Source organism: Uranotaenia lowii, chromosome 1, assembly GCF_029784155.1.
Source record: "Uranotaenia lowii strain MFRU-FL chromosome 1, ASM2978415v1, whole genome shotgun sequence".
Lineage (NCBI taxonomy): Eukaryota > Metazoa > Arthropoda > Insecta > Diptera > Culicidae > Uranotaenia > Uranotaenia lowii.
The window spans coordinates 193719695-193744186 of NC_073691.1; the positions used below are offsets into that span (position 1 = coordinate 193719695).

Below are 24492 nucleotides of genomic sequence, written 5' to 3' on the forward strand. Positions count from 1 at the left end.
TTCGTAACATCCGAGAAAAAAAGGTAACGGAACTGCACTGATGGGAGTTGTAAAAATCGGCAATCGGCGTTCTTCGGTGGCCGCCAATACAGTCTGAGCTATCATGATACACCTTTCAACGCTGCTGCCGATGACGAAGATGTTTTGGGTTCTGTAGAAACCATCCGATCACAGTAGGCAGTAGATTTTGACCGAAGGTTAAAGCTTACTCCGTACCCGAGTGCAATGTGGTGGAGAGAGAGGTGATTAGAAAGAAACGTTGCAAAAGTAGAAGTAAAGTTTTTTCTTTGTAAACATAGCTACCATAACAGAAGTGACGTCACTACCGACCATTCTCGCGACGCATTTTGCCTAGGATAAATGAAGCTCCCTGACAACGACGCGTCGCGACGCAGGGCTTGTTTATGTTTATTTTTCTTTTTTCTCTCCGACGTGCAATAGTGTGCGTTCCTTTGCGCCACCTTAGTAAAAGTAGGCAGTAGATCACGATCACGATCACAGTAGGCAGTAGATTTTGACCGAAGGTTAAAGCTTACTCCGTACCCGAGTGCAATGTGGTGGAGAGAGAGGTGATTAGAAAGAAACGTTGCAAAAGTAGAAGTAAAGTTTTTTCTTTGTAAACATAGCTACCATAACAGAAGTGACGTCACTACCGACCATTCTCGCGACGCATTTTGCCTAGGATAAATGAAGCTCCCTGACAACGACGCGTCGCGACGCAGGGCTTGTTTATGTTTATTTTTCTTTTTTCTCTCCGACGTGCAATAGTGTGCGTTCCTTTGCGCCACCTTAGTAAAAGTGTACCTCATTGACCCGAGTGGAGTAAGGCAATCGGTTTAAAAATTCAGGTTGATCAGCTAATGGACTGAGTGCAAATTCAACGGATGCAGAGCTCCAAAGCACCCTACCCGGTTTCAACCGGTGTGGTGGGTCTCAGTGGCAAAACAGAACTAATTGCCAACTTAAGGGAGCTGTTAGAAGCCTCCACTTTAGAAGGTAAACCGCCGGAAAAAAACAAAATACCAACAACTAAGAACGCTATTTTCAACGAGAACGTCTACCCAAATCTTCTGGACTATATTCGACAAAATTATACTTAACATTTAAGGTAACACCAAGACATTAAATTTATTGAATTTTATCCTGTCGTTTCTGAGATATAGATTAAGAATAACTTCAACTAAAATATGACCTACAAGAGGACGAATCCTTATTGATTTTCATTCAATGATGGCTTGCAAGAAGTCAAGCTACCGTGGATTTCAAAGAGCTCATTAAAAAGGCAAAAGGCTTGCAAGAGGACAACTCCCCGTTAATCTAGAATTGACCTGCAAGAGGATGGTTCCCATTTTGATTTCATCAAAAGATGTCTTGCAATAAGGCAAGTTTCCATTCATTTCGATTTGTTTCATTGAAAGAAGACATGCTAGAGGACAAGTCTCCATTGATTTCGAATAGTTTCGTAAAATATGGCTTTAAAGACGACATGTTCTCATTTAATGCGAAAAGTATTATTGAAGAATGCCTTGTAAGGGGACAAGTTCCCATTAATTTTGAATAATTTCAATGAAAGATGGCTTCACAGAAAGGACGAGTCTCCATTTATTTGTTATAGTTTATTGAGAGATTGCTTGCAAAAAAAATAAATTTCCATTGATTTCGATTAGTTTCATTGAAAGATGGCTAGCAAGATAACAATTTCGAATAGTTTTTTTTAAAGAGGACTTGCAAAAGGACAAGTTCCCATTGATTTAGAATAGTTTTAGTAAAATTCGGCTTGCAAGAGGATGAGTCCTCATTTTTTCGAAAAGTTTATTGAAAGATGACTTGCAAGAGGACAAGTCTTCACTGTTTTCCAACTGTTTGATTAGAAGATGGCTTGTAAGAAAATATGTCTTTATTGATTTCGAAAAGTATCATTGAAAGATGGCTTGCAAGAAGACAGGTCCCCATTGATTTTGAGTAGTTTTATAAATAAATGGCTTGCAAGAGGGCAGGTTTTTGAATGGTTTCATTTTAAGATGTGGCTTGCAAAAGGACAAATTTCCGTTGATTCGAATAATTCAGCGAATAATGGCTCTCAAGAGGATGAGTCTACATTAAAAATGTCTTGCTAGAGTACTAATCCTAATTGCTTTTTAATAGCTTCATTGAAAGATGTCTTGCTAAAGACAAGTTCCCATTCGATTTTGAATAGTTTCAATGAAATATGGCTTGCAAGAGGACAAGTTCTCAATGATTTCGAATAGTTTCACTAAAAATGTACATGTAGAAGTCCCCATGGAAGTTTGAATAAGTTAAACTAAAAAACAGCTTGCTAGAGGACAAGTCCCCATGGAAATTCGAATAAGTTCAAATTAAAGACGGCTTGCTAGAGGACGAGTCCCCCATGGAAGTTTGAATAAGTTAAACAAAACGATGACTTGCTAGAGGACAAGTCCTCATGAGAATTTGAACAAGTTAAACTAAAAAAAGGCTTGTTAGAGGACAAGTCCCCATGGAAGTTCGAATAAGTTCAAATTTAAGACGGCTTGCTAGAGGACAAGTCCCCATGGAAGTTCGAATAAGTGTTAAACTAAAATACGGCTTGCAAGATAACAAGTTCCCACGGAAATTGGAATAAGTAGAACTAAAAGATGGCTTGCAAGAGGACAAGTCCCATGGAAGTTCGAATGAGTTCAACTGAAAGATGGCTTGCAACAGAACAAGTCCCCATGGAAGTTCGATTAAGTTAAACTAAAAGACGGCTTGCAAGAAGAAATGTCCCCACGGAAGTTTGAATATATTAAACTAAAAGATGGCTTGCAAGAGGTCAATTCCACATAAAAGTTTGAATAAGTTAAGCTAAAAGACGGCTTGCTAGAAGACAAGTCCCCATGGAAGTTCGGATAAGTTCAAATTTAAGACTGCTTGCTAGAGCACAAGTCCCCATGGAAGTTCGAATAAGTGTTAAACTAAAAGACGGCTTGCTAGAAGACAAGTCCTCACGGAAGTTTGTATAAATTGAACTAAAAGATGGCTTGCAAGAGGTCAATTCCACATAAAAGTTTGAATAAGTTAATCAAAAAGACGGCTTGCTAGAGGACGAGTCCCCATGGGAGTTTGAAAAAGTTGAACAAAAAGTCGGCTAGCTAGAGGACAAGCCCTCATGGGAGTTTGAATAATTTGAACTAGAAGCTGGCTTGCAAGAAGACATGTTCCGATGGAAGTTGGAATAAGTTTAGTTAGCTTGCTACAGGACAAGTCCCCATGGAAGTACGAATAAGTTAAGACGGCTTGCTATTGCACAAGTCCCCATGGAAGTTCGAATAAGTTAAACTAAAAGACGGCTTGCAAGAAGACAAGTCCCCACGGAAGTTTGAATAAATTGAACTAAAAGATGGCTTGCAAGGCTCCCCATAGAAGTTTGAATAAGTTAAACTAAAAGACGGCTTCCTAGAGAACAAGTCCCCATGGGAGTTTGAATAAGTTAAACTTAAAAAAGTCTTGCTAGAGGACAAGTCCCCCATGGAAGTTTGAATAATTTAAATTAAAAGCTGGCTATCAAGAAGACATGTCCTCAAGGAAGTTTAAATAAGATTATCAAAAAGACGGCTTGCTAGAGGACAAGTTCCCATGGAAGTAAGAATATGTTAAACCAAAAGACGGCTTACTAGAGAACAAGTCCCCATGGAAGTTTGAATAAGTTGAACTACAAGATGGTTTGCAAAAGAACATGGAAGTTTGAAAATGTTAAACTGAAAGGATGGTTTGCAAGAGGAGAAGGAGAATCATCCAATGAAGTTCAGAAGAAAGCTAAAACTGCATTTGTTTAACATCTTTTATTACAATCTCTCTCAAACTGCACATGCAGTATCGTAGTTGTCCAAAACGATCGCCTTCATGGATTGCTCTAGTTTAGTCAAAGAACATGGAGCAGAGCACCCGGGAATGGTCAGAAGCTGCGGCGTTTTCACTGTCCAGTTTTTGTAGTACACTATGCGAACTTCCAGGCCATCCGTCAGAAGTTTGTTCTCGTGAAGTTCGAATACCACAGCCGACGCAAAGTCTGGTCTGTCGGTGGTTTGGCTCAGCATTCCCATGCTATCTAGCAGACTGACCTGGGTCAAATCGTGACCCGAGTAGAAGAACAGCGAACGGTCTGGGTTCAGCGTCTTGGCCTGTTTGGACTTCATCACCTTAAGGATTTCGGTAAAGGTCGCACCCCCTCTTAGCTTCTTGAGAATCGGAGTTGCGGTGAAGTATCTCAGGAAAGCTCCGTAGCACTTCTTAGCTTTCTCCGGGAATACACGCTTGGTCCAGTCGGGAAGTCTTAACCCTGCGTTAAACTCACCCTCAAGGGCATCGTAGATCAAAATCGAGGTCTGCCAAGAGTTAACCGTCATTCCGCTTTGCTTCGTGAGGTAGTCGTATTCACCGGCGCACTCATCACTAATTGGCTTAAACTCGGCAGGAGGATTCTGCAAGATTCGCCCGAACTCCTGGCTAAACTTCGGGCAAGATCGCGACTGTTGAAGGATCTGTAAAACGAAATGTAACTTTCTTTAATGGGTATCCCGAACGTCAACCCTAAACTCACAATATCTTCTGAGGTTGGAATTGTCGTAATCGTAGCAGGTTGCCACCAGATTGGGATGTTGATCGAATCTTCTTGTGGCTTCAAGAAGGCCGCCAATACGGCCTGCACTGTCATTACACACCTTTCAACGCTACTGCTGGTGGCGTACAGGTTCTGAGTCCAGTAAAACCCATCCAGCGGTAACAGTGACCTGTAGCGACTTCTCAAATTTCGACCCAACAGAAACGACTGCTCGGTACCTTTCTGAAATAAACGATAAAGTCGTTAACCCAAAAGCGCTACCTTAAAGGTGAACATTCAACTCTTACCGGTTGTAGTGCTCCATAGCCTCCGATCCACGAATAGTTCCGATAGAGATCGCTTGGAAAGGTTCCGACCGGTGATCGACCTCCATGCCGAAAAACGACGAAAGCAGCTTTCAATGAACTACTCTGGTGTCCGACTGCATTCGATATCAATGCAAAAACAACCGAAAAAGCTATAACGGCAGCGATCGCCGAACTCGAAAAGTGCATCGCTAAATTTCCGCTCTGTTAACTTTTTTGCCAATAACCATACTGAAAAATTTAGTTTCATCAACCCCACATATATACAAATTTGTTCTGTAAGTTGAACTGGTTTGGTGCTCGAATATTGGCTATAAAAACCTTACGCATGGTTCCTCGATTTTTTGTTTATCTCTTATGTTTGCACAAGTGTTTTGACAAATTTCTATTTACATTGGATTCAAATGCACCAATGGCTTGATTCAGTCATATTTAGTGGAGATAAAACAACTGGTTATTTCGTTGAAAAAGTACCATCATCTCTTTTGCCGTTCATCAAATCAACTTAAACTGATTATGTTTCCCTCAAAAACATTTGTCAATAAATTTTTAAAGTAGGTAACAGAGAAGCATTTTCCTTTAGTTCGATTGCTTTGCAGATTTTTTTATTTATACACAATCTGCAATTGATGTTGGAATATCCAGAGCATATTTGGCATGGCAGATGCGAAACCGATGTCCATTCCAGCAGATCCGAGCGTGAGGTTGGGCAAGTCCATGGGTCCCAATGGTCCGGAAGAAGAAGCTGAAATGAAGAAGGTGCCATTCAAAGAAGCGGTGGGATCTTTGTCGTTCGCAGCTCAAGTGTCTCGTCCAGATATTTCCTTTGCGGTCAATGCAGTGAGTCAATTTTGTTCGAATCCAGGAAGACAGCACTGGGAAGCAGTCAAGAAAATCATCCGCTACTTGAAGGGCACTTCAACGAAGAAGCTGGAGTACAGCAAGCGTGGATCATCTGAGCTAGTCGGTTTTAGCGATGCCGATTGGGGAGGAGATCCGGACAACCGAAGGTCGACGACTGGCTACGTGTTCACGATGCAGGGAAGAGCTATTTCGTGGAACGTCAAGAAGCAGCCGACTGTCGCTCTGTCATCTTGTGAGGCGGAGTACATGGCTCTGTCTCGAACCATCCAAGAGGCCATGTGGTGGACGAACTTGCGGTAGCAGATTTTCGAGGAGGAACCAGTACTGATTCATTGCGACAACCAGGGAGCAATCAGCATCGCTGGAAACGGAGCGTACAACCCCCGAACGAAGCACGTGAGCATTCGTTACCACTTCTTGCACGAGAGTCTGAAGGAAGGAGCGGTGAAGGTGAAGTACATCCCGACGAGGGATCAACCGGCTGATGGGTACACGAAGCCTTTAGCTGTCCATAAGCAGCAGCGATTTTGTGAACTTGTAGGCGTCACGGGTTAGAGCAAGTTCACTGGTGTTGGGAAAAAGTGGTAGACATTTTGACACTTACGGCACATTTTGAAAATTTGGCCATGTAAACACATTTTCAAGATCTGTGGCCTTCTAGTTTTTTTACAACACATGTTGAATTTTCGCATGCTGTGATGCAAAAATAGCAATATTTCTATCACATACGGCTGAAATAGAAACAGTGTTGTAAAAAAAACGCCCCAGGATCTTGAAAACATTTTTGCATGGTAAAATTTTCAAAATGAAAAAATTTCTACCACTTTTTTCCAACACCAGTGAACTTGCTCTTAGGGAGGAGTGTAGGAGGCGTAGAATTAATTTTGATCTAATCTTAGTAATCCGTACCTAGTTGTAAAATATGGAAATCATTCCACTGTCACACGTTAATTTAACCACACGTGTATTTCAATTAATACATAACTAAATATTTTCAAAATCACATCGTTAAAACTAATGATAACAAAATTATCAGCAAAGAACTGGTTAAAGCTTTGCTGCTACATTCGATGTATTCGAAGGATATTCCTTTGAAAAGTTTTACGAACTGGTTCAAGGGACACGGCGCTGAACATCCGGGAATGGTCAAAATTTCCGGATTCTCCACTGTCGAGTTGCGGTAGTAAACCATGCGAATTTCCAGTTCCCGCGGTAGTCCTGTGTTTTCCAGCAGCTCGAAGGCAACCGTTGAAGCATATTCGGGCAAATCGGTAGTTTGGTCCAACATGCCCATGCTGTCCAGCAAACTCACCTGGGTGGAATCGTGACCCGAATAGATGAACACCGATCGATCCGGGCTCAGCGTTTTGGCCTGTTTGGACTTCATAATTTTGATGAATTCCGTAAAGGTTGCTCCACCTCGTAATCGTTTCATGATTGGCGTAGCGGTGAATGATCTCAAAAATACACCGACACACCTCAAAGCCCTTTCCGGTAGGAACTTATTTGTCCAGGCTGGAAGTTCCAATCCAAATCTGCGCTGTATAAGCAATGCATCGTAGAGTAGGGCCAGTTGCCACAGTTCGGTTATGGCTGATCCACTGTGCTTCGATACGTACTCCATCTCACTGTTGAGCTCCTGCATCGTCTGCCTAAACTCGGGAGTAGGATTGTCTAAGAACCGCTTGAACTCCCGGCTGTACTTAGGGCATGGTTGCTGTTGAAATAGAATCTACAGATCAGAAAATGTTAGATTTAAATTTTTAAATGTGTTGACTTAAGAAATCTTTACCGAATCTTGATACATTGGAATCGTTAGAATCGAAGCCGGCTGCCAAGGAATGTCCAGAGTTAGATTTTGGGGCTTCAACAACCCCGCCAATACAGCTTGCGCAGTCATGACGCATCTCTCGACGCTGCTACTCACGGCGTGGATGCGCTGAGCTGTATAGTATCCATCCGGTGGCAGCAGAGCTTTGTAGCGCTTGGCAAAGTTTTGACCCATTTGATAGCCCTGGTGGATACCTTCCTAAAAATAAACAGAAGACTGAGCAAATCTAGATCTTGGGTTTGCTTGAACGCATTTCCACTAACTGGCTGTAATGCTCCGAGGCCTCCAACCCAGGGATAGTTCTGATGAGGGTCGTTGGGATAAGTTACGGCCGGCGCTCTACTTCCGTGACGGAACAGCAAAATGACCATTCGTAGAGGGTCTTCCGGTCCCGCGATGACGGGGGAGAAGACTTCGGTTGAAACCACCACGAGGATGAAGATCATGCCAAAGGTTGGATTGTTGAAGATAGAATAACACCTCCGATACATCTTTTGTTGGTGTAGTAGCTAGTGAGACTGGAAAAAGACTGGAATGCTGTTAAAAAATGACATTGATTATGATGCCTACTGTTTTATTCTAATCAAAAATTACTTTTTCCAATTTTAGGATGATGTGCAAAATTCAATGACTCCTAGGATGGAATATTTTGAATGTCATTAGGTTGTTGATACTCAAAAGTTGTTATTTCTCATCTAACCTGGCATCATCTCTTTTGCTGTTCAACAAATCAACTTAAACTGATTAATTTTTTCTCAAAAACATTTGTAAATAAAATTTTAAAGAAGGTAACAGAGAAGTATTTTCCTTTAGTTCGATTACTTTGCAGCTTTATTTATATATACACAATCAGCAATTAATTTTGGAATGTCCAGAGCATATTTTGTGAACATTCAAACCTATCCGAGAATCCCACCTGTAGAATCTGTAGCGGAAAAATATCAAACAAGCATTCGGTTGATCGTTAAAAACGAGACTTTGTATCGAACTGCTTAATTTTCGAGTTTTCGAAAGGCCTTAAAAATGTTTGTTTGCCACATCTGGTGGGCAATTAGAACGCAGAGAAAACATATTCATTTTTAAGGATGAATAATCTTTGGATACTAGATATAGCTTTTCCATGAAAATCCAATTTCAGATTCCCATTTTTAGGTTCCAGATATAAGATTTGAATTACAGGATTCAAAATTCCGAATTCTAAATCAAAAATTTCCAATAAAGATTTTAGATTCAGGTTTCAGATTTAGATGGCAAGTTTAGATATCAAATTACAGATTTCCGATTCATGTTTCCATCTTGAATGTTGAAGTTCAAAACACCAAATAATGTTCAAATATTTTTATTTGTTTTTTTTTTGTTTTTTAGTTTAAAAAATATATAATAAATCTCTTGAGTCTGAAATAAATAACGCTTTAATCTAAAATAATTTAAAATTGATTTTTAAATATCTAGGGCAATATAATAAATAAATAAATATTTTCAAAATCACATCGTTAAAACTAATGATAACAAAATTATCAGCAAAGAACTGGTTAAAGCTGTGCTGCTACATTCGATATATTCGAAGGATATTCCTTTGAAAAGTTTTTCGAACTGGTTTAAGGGACACGGTGCTGAACATCCGGGAATGGTCAAAATTTCCGGATTCTCCACTGTCGAGTTGCGGTAGTAAACCATGCGAATTTCCAGTTCCCGCGGTAGTCCTGTGTTTTCCAGCAGCTCGAAGGCAACCGTTGAAGCGTATTCGGGCAAATCGGTAGTTTGGTCCAACATGCCCATGCTGTCCAGCAAACTCACCTGGGTGGAATCGTGACCCGAATAGATGAACACCGATCGATCCGGGCTCAGCGTTTTGGCCTGTTTGGACTTCATAATTTTGATGAATTCCGTAAAGGTTGCTCCACCTCGTAATCGTTTCATTATTGGTGTAGCGGTGAATGATCTCAAAAATACACCGACACACCTCAAAGCCCTTTCCGGTAGGAACTTATTTGTCCAGGCTGGAAGTTTCAATCCAAATCTGCGCTGTATAAGCAATGCATCGTAAAGTTGGGCCAGTTGCCACAGTTCCGTTATGGCTGCTCCACTGTGCTTCGTTACGTACTCCATCTCGCTTTTGAGCTCCAGCATCGTCTGCCGAAACTCGGGTGTTGGATTGTCTAAGAACCGCTTGAACTCTCGGCTGTACTTAGGGCATGGTTGCTGCTGAACTAGAATCTACAGATAAGAAAATGTTAGATCTAAATTTTTAAACGTGTTGACTTAAGAAATCTTTACCGAATCTTGATAGATTGGAATCGTTAGAATCGAAGCCGGCTGCCAAGGAATGTCCAGAGTTAGATTTTGGGGCTTCAACAACCCCGCCAATACAGCTTGCGCAGTCATGACGCTTCTCTCGACGCTGCTGCTAACGGCGTGGATGCGCTGAGCTGTATAGTATCCATCCGGTGGCAGCAGGGCTTGGTAGCGCTTGGCAAAATTTTGACCCAATTGATAGCCCTGGTGGATACCTTCCTAAAAATAAACAGAAGAGTGAGAAAATCTACATCTTGGGTTTGCTTGAACGCATTTCCACTAACTGGCTGTAATGCTCCGAGGCCTCCAACCCAGGGATAGTTTTGATGAGGGTCGTTGGGATAAGTTACGGCCGGCGCTCTACTTCCGTGACGGAACAGCAAAATGACCAACCGTAGAGGGCCTTCCGGTCCCGCGATGACGGGGGAGAAGACTTCGGTTGAAACCACCACGAGGATGAAGATCATGCCAAAGGTTGGATTGTTGAAGTAAGAAGAACACCTCCGATACATCTTTTGTTGGTGTAGTAGCTAGTGAGACTGAAAAGTTGATATAAACTGACATTGATTATGATGCCTACTGTTTTATTTCAATCAAAAATTACTTTTTCCAATTTTCAGGATGATGTGCAAAATTCAATAACTCCTAGGATGAATTTTTTGAATATCATAAGGTTGTTGATACTCAAAAGTTGTTATTTCTCATCTAACCTGGCATGGGGGAGTTCTAAGTCGAAGATCTTCTCAATAAGCTAAAAAGTACATTCTCTATCATCATTTCAGCATCGATGCTGGTGGCAACAATTCCAGGGATTGCAGCCAACTTCAAAAGTGTCCCCCGAAAACAGCACTGCACCAATACCAGACGACCTCAGGTAAGGCACACTCGTGCTGAACTCTGAACACTTCAGCAGAACCTTTACAATATTTTAACCTTTTCTCTCCAAGATTCATGAAGGCCAATACAACGTTCTTCACCAGAGGCTAACAGCCCTCAAGAAGGAGATGAGAACCCGGGCCTCTACCAAGAACATCGAGGTCGATGCCTACTTGATAACGTCCTACGATGAGCACATGTCCGACCAACTGATGGAGTCGGACAAGCGACTCAAATTCCTGACCGGCTTCTCGGAAGTGTCGGCCACTGCTATCGTAACCATGAAGTCGGCTGTCATCTGGGTCGATTCTCAGTACCAAAACCTTGCGGATCTGGAGCTGAACTGTGACTGGCAGATCTTCATCAACGGGCAGGATCCTTCGATTCCGGATTGGCTAGCGGTAAGATTCCCGTTAAATTTTATTTTCTTTCCGTCCAATCACCATAACTTAAATACCCCTACTTTTCAGCATGAACTAACCCCGGACTCTCGCGTTGGAGCCGATCCACGGCTGGTGCCTCACGGCCAGTGGGTATCTCTTGAAAAACAGCTGCAAGCCCACTTCATCAAGCTGATCAAGGTGGACCAGAATCTGGTAGACATTGTGTGGGGTGGCCGGAGACCGCAGCCACGCTTCGGTTCCATCCAGGTCCATCCGGTTCAGTACGCCGGTGAGAAGTGGGACGTCAAGCTGAACCGGTTGCGATCGAATCTTACGGCGTTGAAGTGCGAAGCCATCATTGTGACATCGCTAACGGAAATAGCCTACATTTTGAACCTACGGGGCAACGATATCCCCTATACGCCGGTCTTCAAAGCCTATCTGCTGATCAGTAATCGCGAGATCATACTGCACACCAATCGGAGCCGAATCAACACCGGTCTGATGAACCACCTGAGGGCCCATCACTGCCACAACGAGTACTGTGTTCAGTAAGTTGATTCATCGTTTATCGGAAGAAGGAGTTTCCGAAGTGTTGCCTTTGCATCTTCCTTAGGACTGACTTATCATGTTTATGTACATCTGACACTGACTTAAAAAGGTGTGAGTTTTGTAGGTTAAATTCTGTTATGCTTTAGGTGTATTTTGACACAAAGTACACAGTAAACGAAAATTACCGAGTTCGGTAATTTTTTTACCGAAATCCTAACATGTGTAAATCGTTAAACTGTTCGGTAATTTTTTCGTTAAAAAATAAACGAACATCGGTAAATAAAGAATCGTTTTACCGATGTTCGTTTATTTTTTACCGAAAAAATTACCGAACAGTTTAACGATTTACACATGTTAGGATTTCGGTAAAAAAATTACCGAACTCGGTAATTTTCGTTTACTGTGTAGACAAGAATTTGGCGAAGGTTGTTGGAGCTTTGAAACAAACGAATGTAGACACTGTATTCCAGATAAAAATGTTTGCTCGCACGAATTTGTTTGTGAGATAGCTGGACCTCTCAGACGTACTCCACTAATGAAATTACTACAGAAAATCCAACAAAAATGCTTAAAAATGCTTAAAGTTTGCTTTTAATCAGCCAACAAGCTGAATCAGCACCCACGCTGGATCTGAATTCTCAATCTGAATTCTGAATCTGAATTCTGAGTCTGAATTCTGAATCTGAATTCTGAATCTGAATCCTGAATTCGAATTCTGAATTCTGAATCTGAATTCTGAATCTGAATTCTGAATCTGAATTCTGAATCTGAATTCTGAATCTGAATTCTGAATCTGAATTCTGAATCTGAATTCTGAATTCAGAATCTGAGTTCTGAATCTGAATTCTGAATCTGAATTCTGAATCTGAATTCTGAATCTGAATTCTGAATCTGAATTCTGAATCTGAATTCTGAATCTGAATTCTGAATCTGAATTCTGAATCTGAATTCTGAATCTGAATTCTGAATCTGAATTCTGAATCTGAATTCTGAATCTGAATTCTGAATCTGAATCTGAATTCTAAATCTGAATTCTGAATCTGAATTCTGAATCTGAATTCTGAATCTGAATTCTGAATCTGAATTCTGAATCTGAATTCTGAATCTGAATTCTGAATCTGAATTCTGAATCTGAATTCTGAATCTGAGTTCTGAATCTGAATTCTGAATCTGAATTCTGAATCTGAATTCTGAATCTGAATTCTGAATTCTGAATCTGAATCTGAATTCTGAATCTGAATTCTGAATCTGAATTCTGAATCTGAATTCTGAATCTGAATTCTGAATCTGAATTCTGAATCTGAATTCTTAATCTGAATTCTGAATCTGAATTCTGAATCTGAATTCTGAATCTGAATTCTGAATCTGAATTCTGAATCTGAATCTGAATTCTGAATCTGAGTTCTGAATCTGAATTCTGAATCTGAATTCTGAATCTGAATTCTGAATCTGAATTCTGAATCTGAATTCTGAATCTGAATTCTGAATCTGAATTCTGAATCTGAATTCTGAATCTGAATTCTGAATCTGAATTCTGAATCTGAATTCTGAATCTGAATTCTGAATCTGAATTCTGAATCTGAATTCTGAATCTGAATTCTGAATCTGAATTCTGAATCTGAATTCTGAATCTGAATTCTGAATCTGAATTCTGAATCTGAATTCTGAATCTGAATTCTGAATCTGAATTCTGAATCTGAATTCTGAATCTGAATTCTGAATCTGAATTCTGAATCTGAATTCTGAATCTGAATTCTGAATCTGAATTCTGAATCTGAATTCTGAATCTGAATTCTGAATCTGAATTCTGAATCTGAATTCTGAATCTGAATTCTGAATCTGAATTCTGAATCTGAATTCTGAATCTGAATTCTGAATCTGAATTCTGAATCTGAATTCTGAATCTGAATTCTGAATCTGAATTCTGAATCTGAATTCTGAATCTGAATTCTGAATCTGAATTCTGAATCTGAATTCTGAATCTGAATTCTGAATCTGAATTCTGAATCTGAATTCTGAATCTGAATTCTGAATCTGAATTCTGAATCTGAATTCTGAATCTGAATTCTGAATCTGAATTCTGAATCTGAATTCTGAATCTGAATTCTGAATCTGAATTCTGAATCTGAATTCTGAATCTGAATTCTGAATCTGAATTCTGAATCTGAATTCTGAATCTGAATTCTGAATTCTGAATCTGAATTCTGAATCTGAATTCTGTAAATTTATTTTTCGGCATATCGGTGAAAAGTAGTTATGAAATTGATAAAGATGGATAGAGAAGTGAGAAGAAAATTTACAGATTGTGCCCGTCCGGAGTATACGTGTTCACCACATGTAGACTTCGGACCAACCAGATTTCATTGTATAGGTTAAGGTAGTGCCACCTCTATCCCGGTACTACTTCTCCTAAATAATGAAATGTTGCAGGGTAAAGTATGGTGTACGTTAATAAGTTTCCTCGCAAAAATGCTCTTTCGCTCTTTTCAACATCTGTAAATTTTCTTCTCACTTCTCTATCCATCTTTATCAATTTCATAACTACTTTTCACCGATATGCCGAAAAATAAATTTACAAAATTAATTAACGGTGGTTAACTTATCTTAAGAATCTGAATTCTGAATTCTGAATTCTGAATCTGAATTCTGAATCTGAATTCTGAATCTGAATTCTGAATCTGAATTCTGAATCTGAATTCTGAATCTGAATTCTGAATCTGAATTCTGAATCTTAATTCTGAATCTGAATCTGAATTCTGAATCTGAATTCTGAATCTGAATTCTGAATTCTGAATCTGAATTCTGAGTCCGGATTCTTTTATCCTTATCTGAATTTGTTTTGGTAATTAAAACTCACCTGAATCTCGAATTTCTGGAATTAGAATTTAAATATATTTTAAGAACACCACCCTAAGTACTCGGGAAAGTATAGCGTCCACTTGTCTAGACGTTCCGGACTGAACAAATGAGATACTCTATATGCATGCTTGATTTATAAGGGCAAGCTTCTTCCCAGAGGATAGAATCCCGGAAAATACTTTTCTTCTTTCCTAGCGGGGATACACCCTGCTTCATCATACTCACCTGTATCACAGAGCACATACGCACAAGTTCAAGAGTAGTTAATCAGTTGTCGAAATACTTTTGTTCCGACTCAACAATTCTCTAAAAAACTTGATTTCCAAATTTTCAAAGGTTTCATATTTTAAAGAATTTTATTTTTCTTTGATTATTTTAAGCTTGGATGTCTATTATCTGTGAAAATATTGTGCGTTAGTTGTCGTCCTACCAGTGGTGTGAATCAACCTGTGAATCAACTACTGATCTATGATCAAATCAAGTATTTTACTTATTGTCGAAAGCGATGATTAAAATTTTTTGACATGATATTTACACCTGAAATTAAGCCTTTTTTCCAATCATGAGTTCCTTATAATTCAATGTCATTTGCATAAGATGTGAACTTCACATGCGCGCTGATCACACTTTCCAACTCCTATTCGATTTCTTCTACCCAAAGTGCTCTAGCTTTGATCTTTCGACCTATCAATGCTTTTATTTTGGTTTTATAACTCTACTCTACTTTCTGGAAAATTATAATTTTTTTGAAAATTTGCAATTTTTGTCCATTTTGCGGATTTTTCAAAATTATGACAGCTCAGGCAAATAAGAAAATTTAGACAATTTTAAAATGCTTTCAGAATCCAAGACTACGACAACGTGTGGGGGAATCTGCACACTCTCTCGCAGCGCTGGAACCGCATCCTGGTCCCGTCGGCGGTCGCCTTCGATCAGGGCGCCTCGGAAGCCATCTTTAGCTCCCTGCCCCGGGAACTGATCATGGATCGTCCCTCGCCGATCGTGCTGCTTCGGGCCCAAAAGAACGACGTCGAACGGCACGGAATGCGGAAGGCGCACATCCGGGACGGCGCCGCCATGGCCGAGGTCCTCAGCTACCTGGAGGAGAAGGTGAGCGTTGAATTCGTAGGTTTAAAGATGGCTGGACTTCAAAAAATATATCTGCCTAACAGTTTCTAGCAGGTGACCACTTCACGGAGCTATCGCTGGCTAAGGAGATTGATCGGCGTCGTAAGATTCAGGACCTCTCGGAGGGAGTTTCATTCCGAACGGTGGTTGCTTCCGGGACGCACAGCTCCATACCCCATTACGCGCCGATGAACCGGACTGATTTCGAGCTCACCGAGCACGGAACGATTGTGCTGGATTGCGGAGGTCAGTATCTGGATGGCACGACTGACGTCAGCCGAACGATCCATTTGGGCGACCCGAACCCGGAACAGATGAAGGCCTACACCAACGTTCTGATTGGAATGATCCAGCTGTCCCTGTTTACGTTCCCGGAAAATATGCGACTCACGGAACTTGACGCCATGGCCAGGGGATCGGTTTGGGAGGGCCATAAGAACGATTACCCGTTTGGGATGGGGCACGGAGTGGGGTCCTATCTTTCGGTTAAGGAATGTAAGTGTCGTTTTGAGGATGTGACTATCTTTCAGTGTACACATATTTGAAGATGTTCCTTTGATGAAAACGGGCCACACTGAAAAAAAAAATTAAAAAAATTGATTTGTTTATTTTCAGCTCCCATTTCCGAATCGGGAAAATCCAGACACGGTTTCAACACTTTCAAGGAAGGTTACTTTTTCTCGTATGGTGAGTTAACAAGTGAAACAAATCCTGCAGTTTTTTTTTAATTATTTTTCCCAATTTACAGAACCAGGATTTTACAAAACCGGAGATTTTGGCATCCGATTGGAAAATGTTTTGGAAGTCCACGATACTGGCAACGTCCACACTTCGGGAAACAAATTCCTCTCCTTCCAGGACATCACTCTGGTACCATTTGAGCCAAAATTGATTGATCGCTCCATGCTAACATCCCCTCAGGTAACCCAAACTTGAAGATTAAATTTAGATAAGAAATTTATATTCCTTCAAATTACCCATTTCAGATCAAGTGGCTCAACGACTACAACGCTCGCATCCGGCAGCAGGTCGGCGAGGAGCTGAAACGCAAACAGAAAATGGACGCCTTCTACTGGATGATGAACAAAACTAGGAACATTCCAGAGCATCGATCCGATTTGGACGGTTCCGGATCCATCGCTGCCTTAAACCATCGGTTTCTCTATTCCGCCTTTGGCGTCTGCCTGTTTGTCAAACTGTTGATACTGAATTAGATTCCCTCAAAAAAAACTCACAACTTTTAATCGAGCAAACTTTCTCACAAGTCTCTCTTAAAACCATTTTAAAACGAAACCACACTGAGAAAAATATTAACCAAAATCCGTTTGTTCGAACGCATAAAAAAATGGTTAGAAACTGTCCCACAACTTTTAAAAACATCCCATCGCGCACGAGGAAACCCATCGCCTATGAAAACAAAACTGCTAAACTCAACAAAAATACACAAATTCCTTAGCAAGCCTTTTAGCTAGTAATTACAGAGAAGAAAAATCAATAAATAATTATAAAACGGTAACCAATAACTGTTCGAATAGTTGTAAACATTGAAACTTATTTATTGTAAACGAAAGGAGAAAACTGTTTCTGTTTTTGATGTTTCGGGGAGTCCACACAAAGATTATAACGATAAACGTTGTATATGTAATTAAAAGTTATTAGCAAAGTGATATTTTGACCTTCACGGTATCAAGGACGCGAGGGCGTTAGTTGACGAGATTCAATAAAATGCTAGTTGGAAAAATGAGTTTTTATTGCAAATTGAGAATTGAGGAAGCCTAAAATTCTTACTTAAATTTGACAGCATTATTAAGGAAATTCTTAATCTGAATTCTGAATCTGAATTCTGAATCTGAATTCTGAATCTGAATTCTGAATCTGAATTCTGAATCTGAATTCTGAATCTGAATTCTGAATCTGAATTCTGAATCTGAATTCTGAATCTGAATCTGAATTCTGAATTCTGAATTCTGAATCTGAATTCTGAATCTGAATTCTGAATCTGAATTCTGAATTCTGAATCTGAATCTGAATTCTGACTTCTGAATTCTGAATTCTGAATCTGAATTCTGAATTCTGAATCTGAATTCTGAATCTGAATTCTGAATCTGAATTCTGAATCTGAATTCTGAATCTGAATTCTGAATCTGAATTCTGAATCTGAATTCTGAATCTGAATTCTGAATCTGTATTCTGAATCTGAATTCTGAATCTGAATTCTGAATCTGAATTCTGAATCTGAATTCTGAATCTGAATTCTGAATCTGAATCTGAATTCTGAAATTCGAATCCGAATCTGATTTCTGAATCTGAAATTAGAATCTGAAATCTGAATCTGAAGATTTTTAATCTGAATTCCTCGATCTGAATCAGGGCACAGTAATTTGATCATTAATGCTCTACGCCTTATTTTGAGTCATTGATTGGTTTTTGTTTTGTTTTATTTAATTTGGATGTTATATTCGGAGAATTATTTTAAATTAGGATTGTGTACAAGGAATGTTATTTTTTTTTAATTTAAAATCTTTTCCTTTTTATAAATTCCGATTTTTATAATGATGAGATTAGACTTGTTTTGATTTAATTTCATCTATGATTTGATTGCTTATTCGTTGTTTAAAGAATTTTTGATGAAATTGTAAAATAAATTAAAATGTTTCTTAATTGAAATTAATAACTTCGTTCAGTACATATTTTCAATTAACATAATGGAGATCATATAGGACAATTTATTTTCCCCGTTTTCCTCTTTTAAGGAACAAAAACTGTTGTTGAATTTAACAAATTCTGTTACGATTAACAAGCAATCACTTAGGCTGATGTCATGCTGAAGCAACTAGCAACGCGACCTACAACGCAACGTTCACACGACTAACCAGCTCTCATTTGATCTCCATGGAAATCGCGCAGACCTGTCATACTGGTCGCTTTGTGTAGCGCGACCAATCTGATGCCGATGTGTTTAGTAGCGCGACTAGTAGGAAATCCAATAGGAACATTGTTTTTTCTCGATTTGAAGCAGTGATTCCGGGTTTTAAGCACAATAGTACGAAGATCTGTCCGAACTTGTGATAATAAACTAAAAACTATCTTAATCGGCGAGAAAATTTTCATGAATTCTTAGTTCCGGCAAAAAAACAAGGAATTTTGTCGGTTCAAATTTCGGCATTCTTGCAATCCGGGTCGTGATTTGATGAGTTTTTGATGGCTCCGGAAAGAAAGGAGACGATTCAAAGCATTATCAGATGTAGAGAAGGTATGATTTGTAGGGAATTTCAAAGTGACAGGTCGCGCCAGCATGACATACCAATGCAATGCAACGCAATCTTATTGGAACGTTGCGTTGCGTTGCGTTGCTAGTTGCGTCAGCATGACATCAGCCTTACACTTCCATACCGGTTCTCTCATTGAACGTACCTTGAGAGAGTTTTTTTAATGACTCAGTGGTGCCAAGTGGACTGATTTTTCAGGATTTGTCCTGATTTTCCAGAGACCGTCCTGAATATTCAGAAACTCTGGAATTTCTTGATTTTATATAAATGGTCTTCAAAATGTTCTGAATTTTACTGATTTCCAAACAACCATTTCAATTTCAATCTAATGATGAGAACATCTAACAAATTTGTTCGGAAATTGTCGACCCATTTTACCGAAGATAATCTCTGATTCAGATGTTATACAAAAGGTGATTTTTGATATTAACTGCTCGCCAATCAAGGAGCTGCTCATTTCTGTTGCATAAGTAAAGGCGTCTGCAACATCTGTTTTTCACCATTATTCATCCAATCTAAGCAGAGCTGCATTATTTTATTTTCATACATTTTCAGGTGTCCGGAAAACTCCTGGATGATTTTTGACAAATCAATCTGGCACTCTTGCACAACCGCTCACTGCTCAAAACGTCAAATTGCCACGCCATCGCGTGGCCACGTGCTCTCTCGCCAAATTCAAAATGCACACATTTAAAAACAGGCGGCCGCATCGGGTCTGGTCGTATCGTGTGGGGATTTGGATATTTCGGGAAGCTTGTCTACTTTTTCCAAAAGGCATATGCCAAATGATTAATGGTTAATTCATTTTTTTATGGCCGCGCAGATTGAGATCGTTATTAACCTCAATCAAAATTGAAATTTGTTAGATAAAAATGTCATTATCTCTTTTGAAATGTTAACATTGACTTTGTAGTTAAAGTCATAAATGACGTAAAAATGATTTTTGAATCCTTTATTTAAGTTTTCATACTAGAAATCTTTTTTGTAAAGTTTAATAAATATCATCAAGATTAAAAACTCAAAAAAAGTTTGTAAACTTTCTTTGGCTGCCCCCTTTGCATCAGATGGTTTCACTCGTTTTGGTTAATCTCTTTGCGGAACGAAAGGGTTATCCTCACCTATACCATCAAACCATGGATACATTTCGCGTTCTCGGGAGAGAGAAAAACTCCGCTCTTCTTCGCTTTTCGCACACAGTGGGCCAGAGCGGGTGCCGATTGAGCAAGTCGTAGTGCGGAAAATGCTGTCATCGTGGATCGGCCTGCTTGGACGGCGGAAAACGACATCCTCGGTCGCAGTTTTACTGACGACGCGCATTCTTCGGCATCATTCTTCGATTGGTGTTGCTGCTACCGCTCCATTGACCCGAAAATTTTTGGTGACAGCAAGTAATTCCCCGGCCGGTTTTGTTGTTGTTCCCGTTCTACGCAGCTACGGATCTTGCCCGCTGACAGTAGTAGCTTCCGGTAGTGTTCCGACCATGGTGGCCAACAAAAAGTACCAAATCGTGGAACGGGGAGCCCCCAACTCGACCGACTATCGGGTATTTTTCAGTGAGTATTAAGCTTTTTTTTTCCTTATATTTATAAAAGATAGGTTATAATTTGCATATGCGAATGTCGAATTTCGCCCTATTATGGGAATTAGTAACGGGAGCCAGGCCACGTAGTAGTTCCTATCTAGATGGACAGGTTACTTCCGGGTTGCGTAACTGGTGTTTAAATAGAAAGGGGGAAAGCTTTCAATCAATTTTGATCTGTCAAAATAGACCAGGCCAAGTGCGGGGAAAGTAATCAACCATTATCGTTTTATCTTTTGATTGCTCTTGTGCTACCTTTAAAAAAAATAGGTGGTTCGTGTTTCGGTAATGGAAATAGCTATTAATTTTCGAATCGAAACCGGGGAAAAGGTGACCTTTGGACGACGACGACGACGTGACAAAACACCTTTCCTTCCTCGCCTTATCACCAGCATTTGCGCGCCATTGAACTTCCTGCCTGATACAGATGTTAGATCGGCGGAAGGGGCGCGTTTGTTCCTCGACGGGAGATTGAGAGGAGTGGTGACGTATCTTGCGATTCCAAACATTGTTCTTATCAGTTCGTTTGATCTCGGTGATTAGTAATCTTACTTGGGCGATGGGTTAAGCTTGAAACTTTGATGAACTGAAACGAGAGCGTTCGCCATCAACTATAGGTATAACTTGGCATAATGCTTTTTAATTGCATTTTACATTGATCGACAAAGATATGAGTAGATAATTAGTACGTTTAACAGGTTTAACATCCAGGAGTTGCACTTTTTTCAACTGTAGTTTTACCACTGATAAATTTTCATAACAAAATGTCAGCTGTTGAATTGCAAAGGAAAGATTCGTCGATTCTTAATTATCGAGCCAGGTGATACCTTTTGCTAGTTTTTTTTAAACTTATTTTAAGGCTGTGGTCCTAAACTAGATTCTGCCTGTGTGTTTTCATATTAGAACATATTTTCAAACTAAAGATGATTATTTTTTATTGCAGCTTTTGCAAATTTGTTATTCAAATTTAGATTTCAGACTACGCTAGATGAAGGTGGTTCGGCTTTCAAGATTCCGATTTCAAGTTTAACTTTTTTTAGGTTTCAGAAGCTTACATTAGCAGATTCAGATTCCAGATTTGAATGAAGAACTCAGATTCCAATTATTAATCGACAGCACGCAAAAAAATCTCCACATAAAGTCTGCGTGAAAAAGTACATAGATATTTGCAACACTGAATATGACTTACGTTTTACTGGTTTCACGTAGATTTGAGGAAACTTCACCTACACAATCCACTGTTCAAAATTTATTCATTTTTACTGAATGAATTTTGACGATCAATTGATTGAAAAGTAAGGTTTACTATTTTGGGTTAATGTTAGAGAATCATATTTTAGTAACCTACGTTACTACAAGATTTCTGAAACTTCAAGTTTTGTACAAATCGCTTGAGAAACAAGAGGGATATTGCGATGTTCAGCCAGGAGTGTCAATTTGAAGGATTCTTTGTCTGAGCTCTCAGCTCTTAGCGTCCATTAAAAGTAATAATGCAAAATTAAAAATGTCATACATTTGTCAGGAGCTCATAAATACATAAACAAAAAAAAAACATTACTACAAAATTTGCGACCGAATTCCGTAAATTTTGAAATTTAAAATATTGTGTTGGTAAAATCAATCCTCAACATATTGACGTTCGTTTTCGAGATATCACTTCTAATCCCACTTCCCTTCCGCAGAAACCGAAGACGGCCAATCGGTGTCCCCCCTTCATGACATTCCGCTGTACGCCAACGACGCCAAGACGGTGTACAACATGGTGGTCGAGGTGCCCCGCTGGACCAACGCCAAGATGGAGATCAGCCTGGCCGAGGGACTGAATCCGATCAAGCAGGACGTCAAGAAGGGCAAGCTTCGATTCGTGGCCAACTGTTTCCCGCATCACGGGTACATCTGGAACTATGGCGCATTCCCGCAGACCTGGGAAAATCCGGACCACCTGGACCCGAACACCGGCTGCAAGGGAGACAACGATCCGATCGATGTGCTGGAAATTGGATCCCGCGTTGCCAAGCGGGGCGATGTGGTGCAGGTTAAGATTCTGGGCACGGTGGCGCTGATCGACGAAGGCGAAACCGACTGGAAGGTGATTTCGATCGACGTCAAGGATCCGGTGGCCGATCAGCTGAACGATATCAACGACGTGGAAAAGGTCTTCCCGGGTCTGCTGAAGGCCACCGTCGAGTGGTTCAAGATCTACAAAATTCCTGACGGTAAACCGGAAAACCAGTTTGCCTTCAACGGAGAGGCTAAGGATGCGGCTTTTGCTACAAAGGTCGTTGAGGAAACGAACCGCTTCTGGCGAACACTGGTCAACAAGGAAGTCGAAAATACCGGAATTTCTTGGTACAATCGAATGTAATAATTCTGAGGATGATCAAAATTAGTAAACATTTTTTTATTTGTTCTGCAGTCTTAACACAACCGTCGAAGGATCCCCGTACTTGGTGGCCGCCGATGCTGCCGAGGAAGTTTTGACCAGAAGTTCGAATGGTGGAGAAACTCAGCCACGTAGTGATACCAGTAAGTATTATTTTTATTTATTCTGGTTTGCATGCTTTCGTTACAATAGTATTGTGATCATCTGTCATCACTTTCCAAACCAAACGATTGACGCTCTGTCCTTAAAGTTTCAAAATTCATCTAACTGCTTTCTATATTTTAACAATGGTTTGATTTTCATTAACCTTAAAGAACTCTAACTCTGCCCGTTGTTAATTTCTTGATAACGAAAAAAACAATTGAAGAAATACCGGAACAAAACTGAACCAGTTTTCTCCAAAAAATTAGTTGAAAATCAACGGCGCAGGATTAGAGCCGGTCACGATACTTGTATTATAAAAGTTACCAAAGCTAGATGTTAAAGATGTTTCTAAACTTAATGCCTTTTTCTAGTACATAAATGGCACTTCCGCGAAGAGAACGCATACTCAAAGCTGTAGAATCATAGCCGTAGATATTCGTTGTATTAGGGCACGCTCTGCTTTCGGCAAGGACCCGCTGAACTGGAATCCCCCGATGGCCACATTTTTTTTGGGAAGCTAGCTGCTTTATTCATTCCCGGTTGAACAAGACCCTTTCCAATACCCCCGCTATTTGCTAAGATCCTAGAAGTAGAACCCGGTTGTTGTTATTGTTAATAATATGAATAACCTACCACCTAGGTATATGTTGGGTCACTTTTTGCTCTAAACTTACCGAACTATCCCGTTTTTTCTCACAAGTGGAACATATTTTTCCTTCTCTTATCACACGTCTCTTTGCAGTTGACAAATGGCACTACATTACCTTGAAGTAAGAAACCAATGGCGAGCGACTTCTGCTGTTCAACTGATTATCGTAATAGTCACGTAATGATTATAGATCCTTATCGGTCGTTGTTAGCACAATCAATGAAGAAAAAACTCAGAAAGTAAATTATTGTAGGGGAGCTCTCTGGCGTAGCGGATGTAGAGCTACAGTGGTTCTTGATGTATACACAGAAATAAGCATTTCCAATAAGTCCAATAAAAATTGCACCAGGTTGTCCGATACCTAAATCTTAGATGTTATTGATTTTAACGTTCTTAAAGTTTATCATTTTTATCCCCGATTGATTCGTTACAAGTATTTTATTTCATCCTTTATTTTCTATATTAATTGTTCATGAAACTTTGACCACTTCACCGAATGTTTCTAGGCGGTTGATAAGATTGCAACTTCATCAACAAAACTTGGAGGTTTCCAGTTCTGTTGCCGAAATTGGCAAATCACATACACTCACTTTCGGACTCCTACTAAGATAATTGGGAACCTTTCGTTCGATTAGAATATCCGAAAAAGAACCTCATCTAAAAACGCCTTCTTCTACCTATACTACTTTAGAATTGAAGTCTAGACCAACGCATTGTGTATTTGGAAGTTGGAGAAACTTCTTGCATTCGTTTCAGTACATCTAGAAGTACTAAA

At 39.8% G+C, this 24492-nt stretch overlaps 4 protein-coding genes across 7 annotated transcripts in view; 2 read left to right on the forward strand and 2 right to left on the reverse strand.

The window, feature by feature from the left end:
* LOC129742016 (uncharacterized) overlaps nt 1–17434 on the forward strand; it is a 42264-nt gene extending 24830 nt beyond the window's left edge. Inside the window, exons 2-9 of the mRNA XM_055733864.1 lie at nt 10678–10769; nt 10843–11172; nt 11242–11705; nt 15408–15675; nt 15738–16188; nt 16309–16380; nt 16442–16614; nt 16680–17434. Coding sequence (XP_055589839.1) covers nt 10678–10769; nt 10843–11172; nt 11242–11705; nt 15408–15675; nt 15738–16188; nt 16309–16380; nt 16442–16614; nt 16680–16907 — 2078 coding nt within the window. The 3' untranslated portion in view covers nt 16908–17434. The remainder of the gene's footprint in view (nt 1–10677; nt 10770–10842; nt 11173–11241; nt 11706–15407; nt 15676–15737; nt 16189–16308; nt 16381–16441; nt 16615–16679) is intronic.
* Nucleotides 3811–5118, reverse strand: LOC129742045 (prostatic acid phosphatase-like). Its single transcript, XM_055733895.1, has 3 exons — nt 4888–5118; nt 4580–4822; nt 3811–4520 (listed from the first exon to the last, which is right to left on the reverse strand). The coding sequence occupies exons 1-3, from the start codon at nt 5092–5094 to the stop codon at nt 3837–3839; spliced, it is 1134 nt and encodes a 377-aa protein (XP_055589870.1). The 5' UTR covers nt 5095–5118; the 3' UTR covers nt 3811–3836.
* LOC129742022 (lysosomal acid phosphatase-like) lies at nt 8999–14656 on the reverse strand. 3 transcript variants are annotated; one of them, XM_055733879.1, is made up of 4 exons: nt 14564–14656; nt 10180–10434; nt 9878–10114; nt 8999–9817 (listed from the first exon to the last, which is right to left on the reverse strand). In XM_055733879.1, exons 2-4 carry the CDS (start codon nt 10405–10407, stop codon nt 9086–9088), a joined length of 1197 nt encoding a protein of 398 aa, XP_055589854.1. In that variant the 5' UTR covers nt 10408–10434; nt 14564–14656; the 3' UTR covers nt 8999–9085. The 3 variants fall into 3 exon arrangements, with proteins under 3 accessions (XP_055589854.1, XP_055589845.1, XP_055589850.1); XM_055733870.1 differs by lacking the exon at nt 14564–14656 and adding an exon at nt 10500–10604 and having other exon boundaries at nt 10180–10452; XM_055733875.1 differs by lacking the exon at nt 14564–14656 and having other exon boundaries at nt 10180–10458.
* Nucleotides 17435–20170: 2736 nt separating the features above from the next.
* LOC129739528 (inorganic pyrophosphatase) lies at nt 20171–24083 on the forward strand. 2 transcript variants are annotated; one of them, XM_055731010.1, is made up of 4 exons: nt 20171–20515; nt 22224–22890; nt 22958–23067; nt 23811–24083. In XM_055731010.1, exons 1-4 carry the CDS (start codon nt 20203–20205, stop codon nt 23840–23842), a joined length of 1122 nt encoding a protein of 373 aa, XP_055586985.1. In that variant the 5' UTR covers nt 20171–20202; the 3' UTR covers nt 23843–24083. The 2 variants fall into 2 exon arrangements, with proteins under 2 accessions (XP_055586985.1, XP_055586984.1); XM_055731009.1 differs by lacking the exon at nt 23811–24083 and adding an exon at nt 23440–23707.
* The last annotated feature ends 409 nt before the right edge of the window (nt 24084–24492 follow it).

Excerpts from the sequence above, each read along its gene's own strand:
- LOC129742045 (XM_055733895.1), bottom strand. The coding sequence starts at position 5,094 with ATGCACTTTTCGAGTTCGGCGATCGCTGCCGTTATAGCTTTTTCGGTT. Across the intron at positions 4,823-4,887 it reads GCTATGGAGCACTACAACCG|AAAGGTACCGAGCAGTCGTT; the intron begins GTAAGAGTTGAA and ends CGTTTATTTCAG. Across the intron at positions 4,521-4,579 it reads TTCCAACCTCAGAAGATATT|ATCCTTCAACAGTCGCGATC; the intron begins GTGAGTTTAGGG and ends TTCGTTTTACAG.
- LOC129742022 (XM_055733879.1), bottom strand. The coding sequence starts at position 10,407 with ATGTATCGGAGGTGTTCTTCTTACTTCAACAATCCAACCTTTGGCATG. Across the intron at positions 10,115-10,179 it reads GCCTCGGAGCATTACAGCCA|GAAGGTATCCACCAGGGCTA; the intron begins GTTAGTGGAAAT and ends GTTTATTTTTAG. Across the intron at positions 9,818-9,877 it reads TTCCAATCTATCAAGATTCG|ATTCTAGTTCAGCAGCAACC; the intron begins GTAAAGATTTCT and ends TCTTATCTGTAG.
- LOC129739528 (XM_055731009.1), top strand. The coding sequence starts at position 20,203 with ATGCTGTCATCGTGGATCGGCCTGCTTGGACGGCGGAAAACGACATCC. Across the intron at positions 20,516-22,223 it reads CGACTATCGGGTATTTTTCA|AAACCGAAGACGGCCAATCG; the intron begins GTGAGTATTAAG and ends TCCCTTCCGCAG. Across the intron at positions 22,891-22,957 it reads GAAAATACCGGAATTTCTTG|TCTTAACACAACCGTCGAAG; the intron begins GTACAATCGAAT and ends TTTGTTCTGCAG.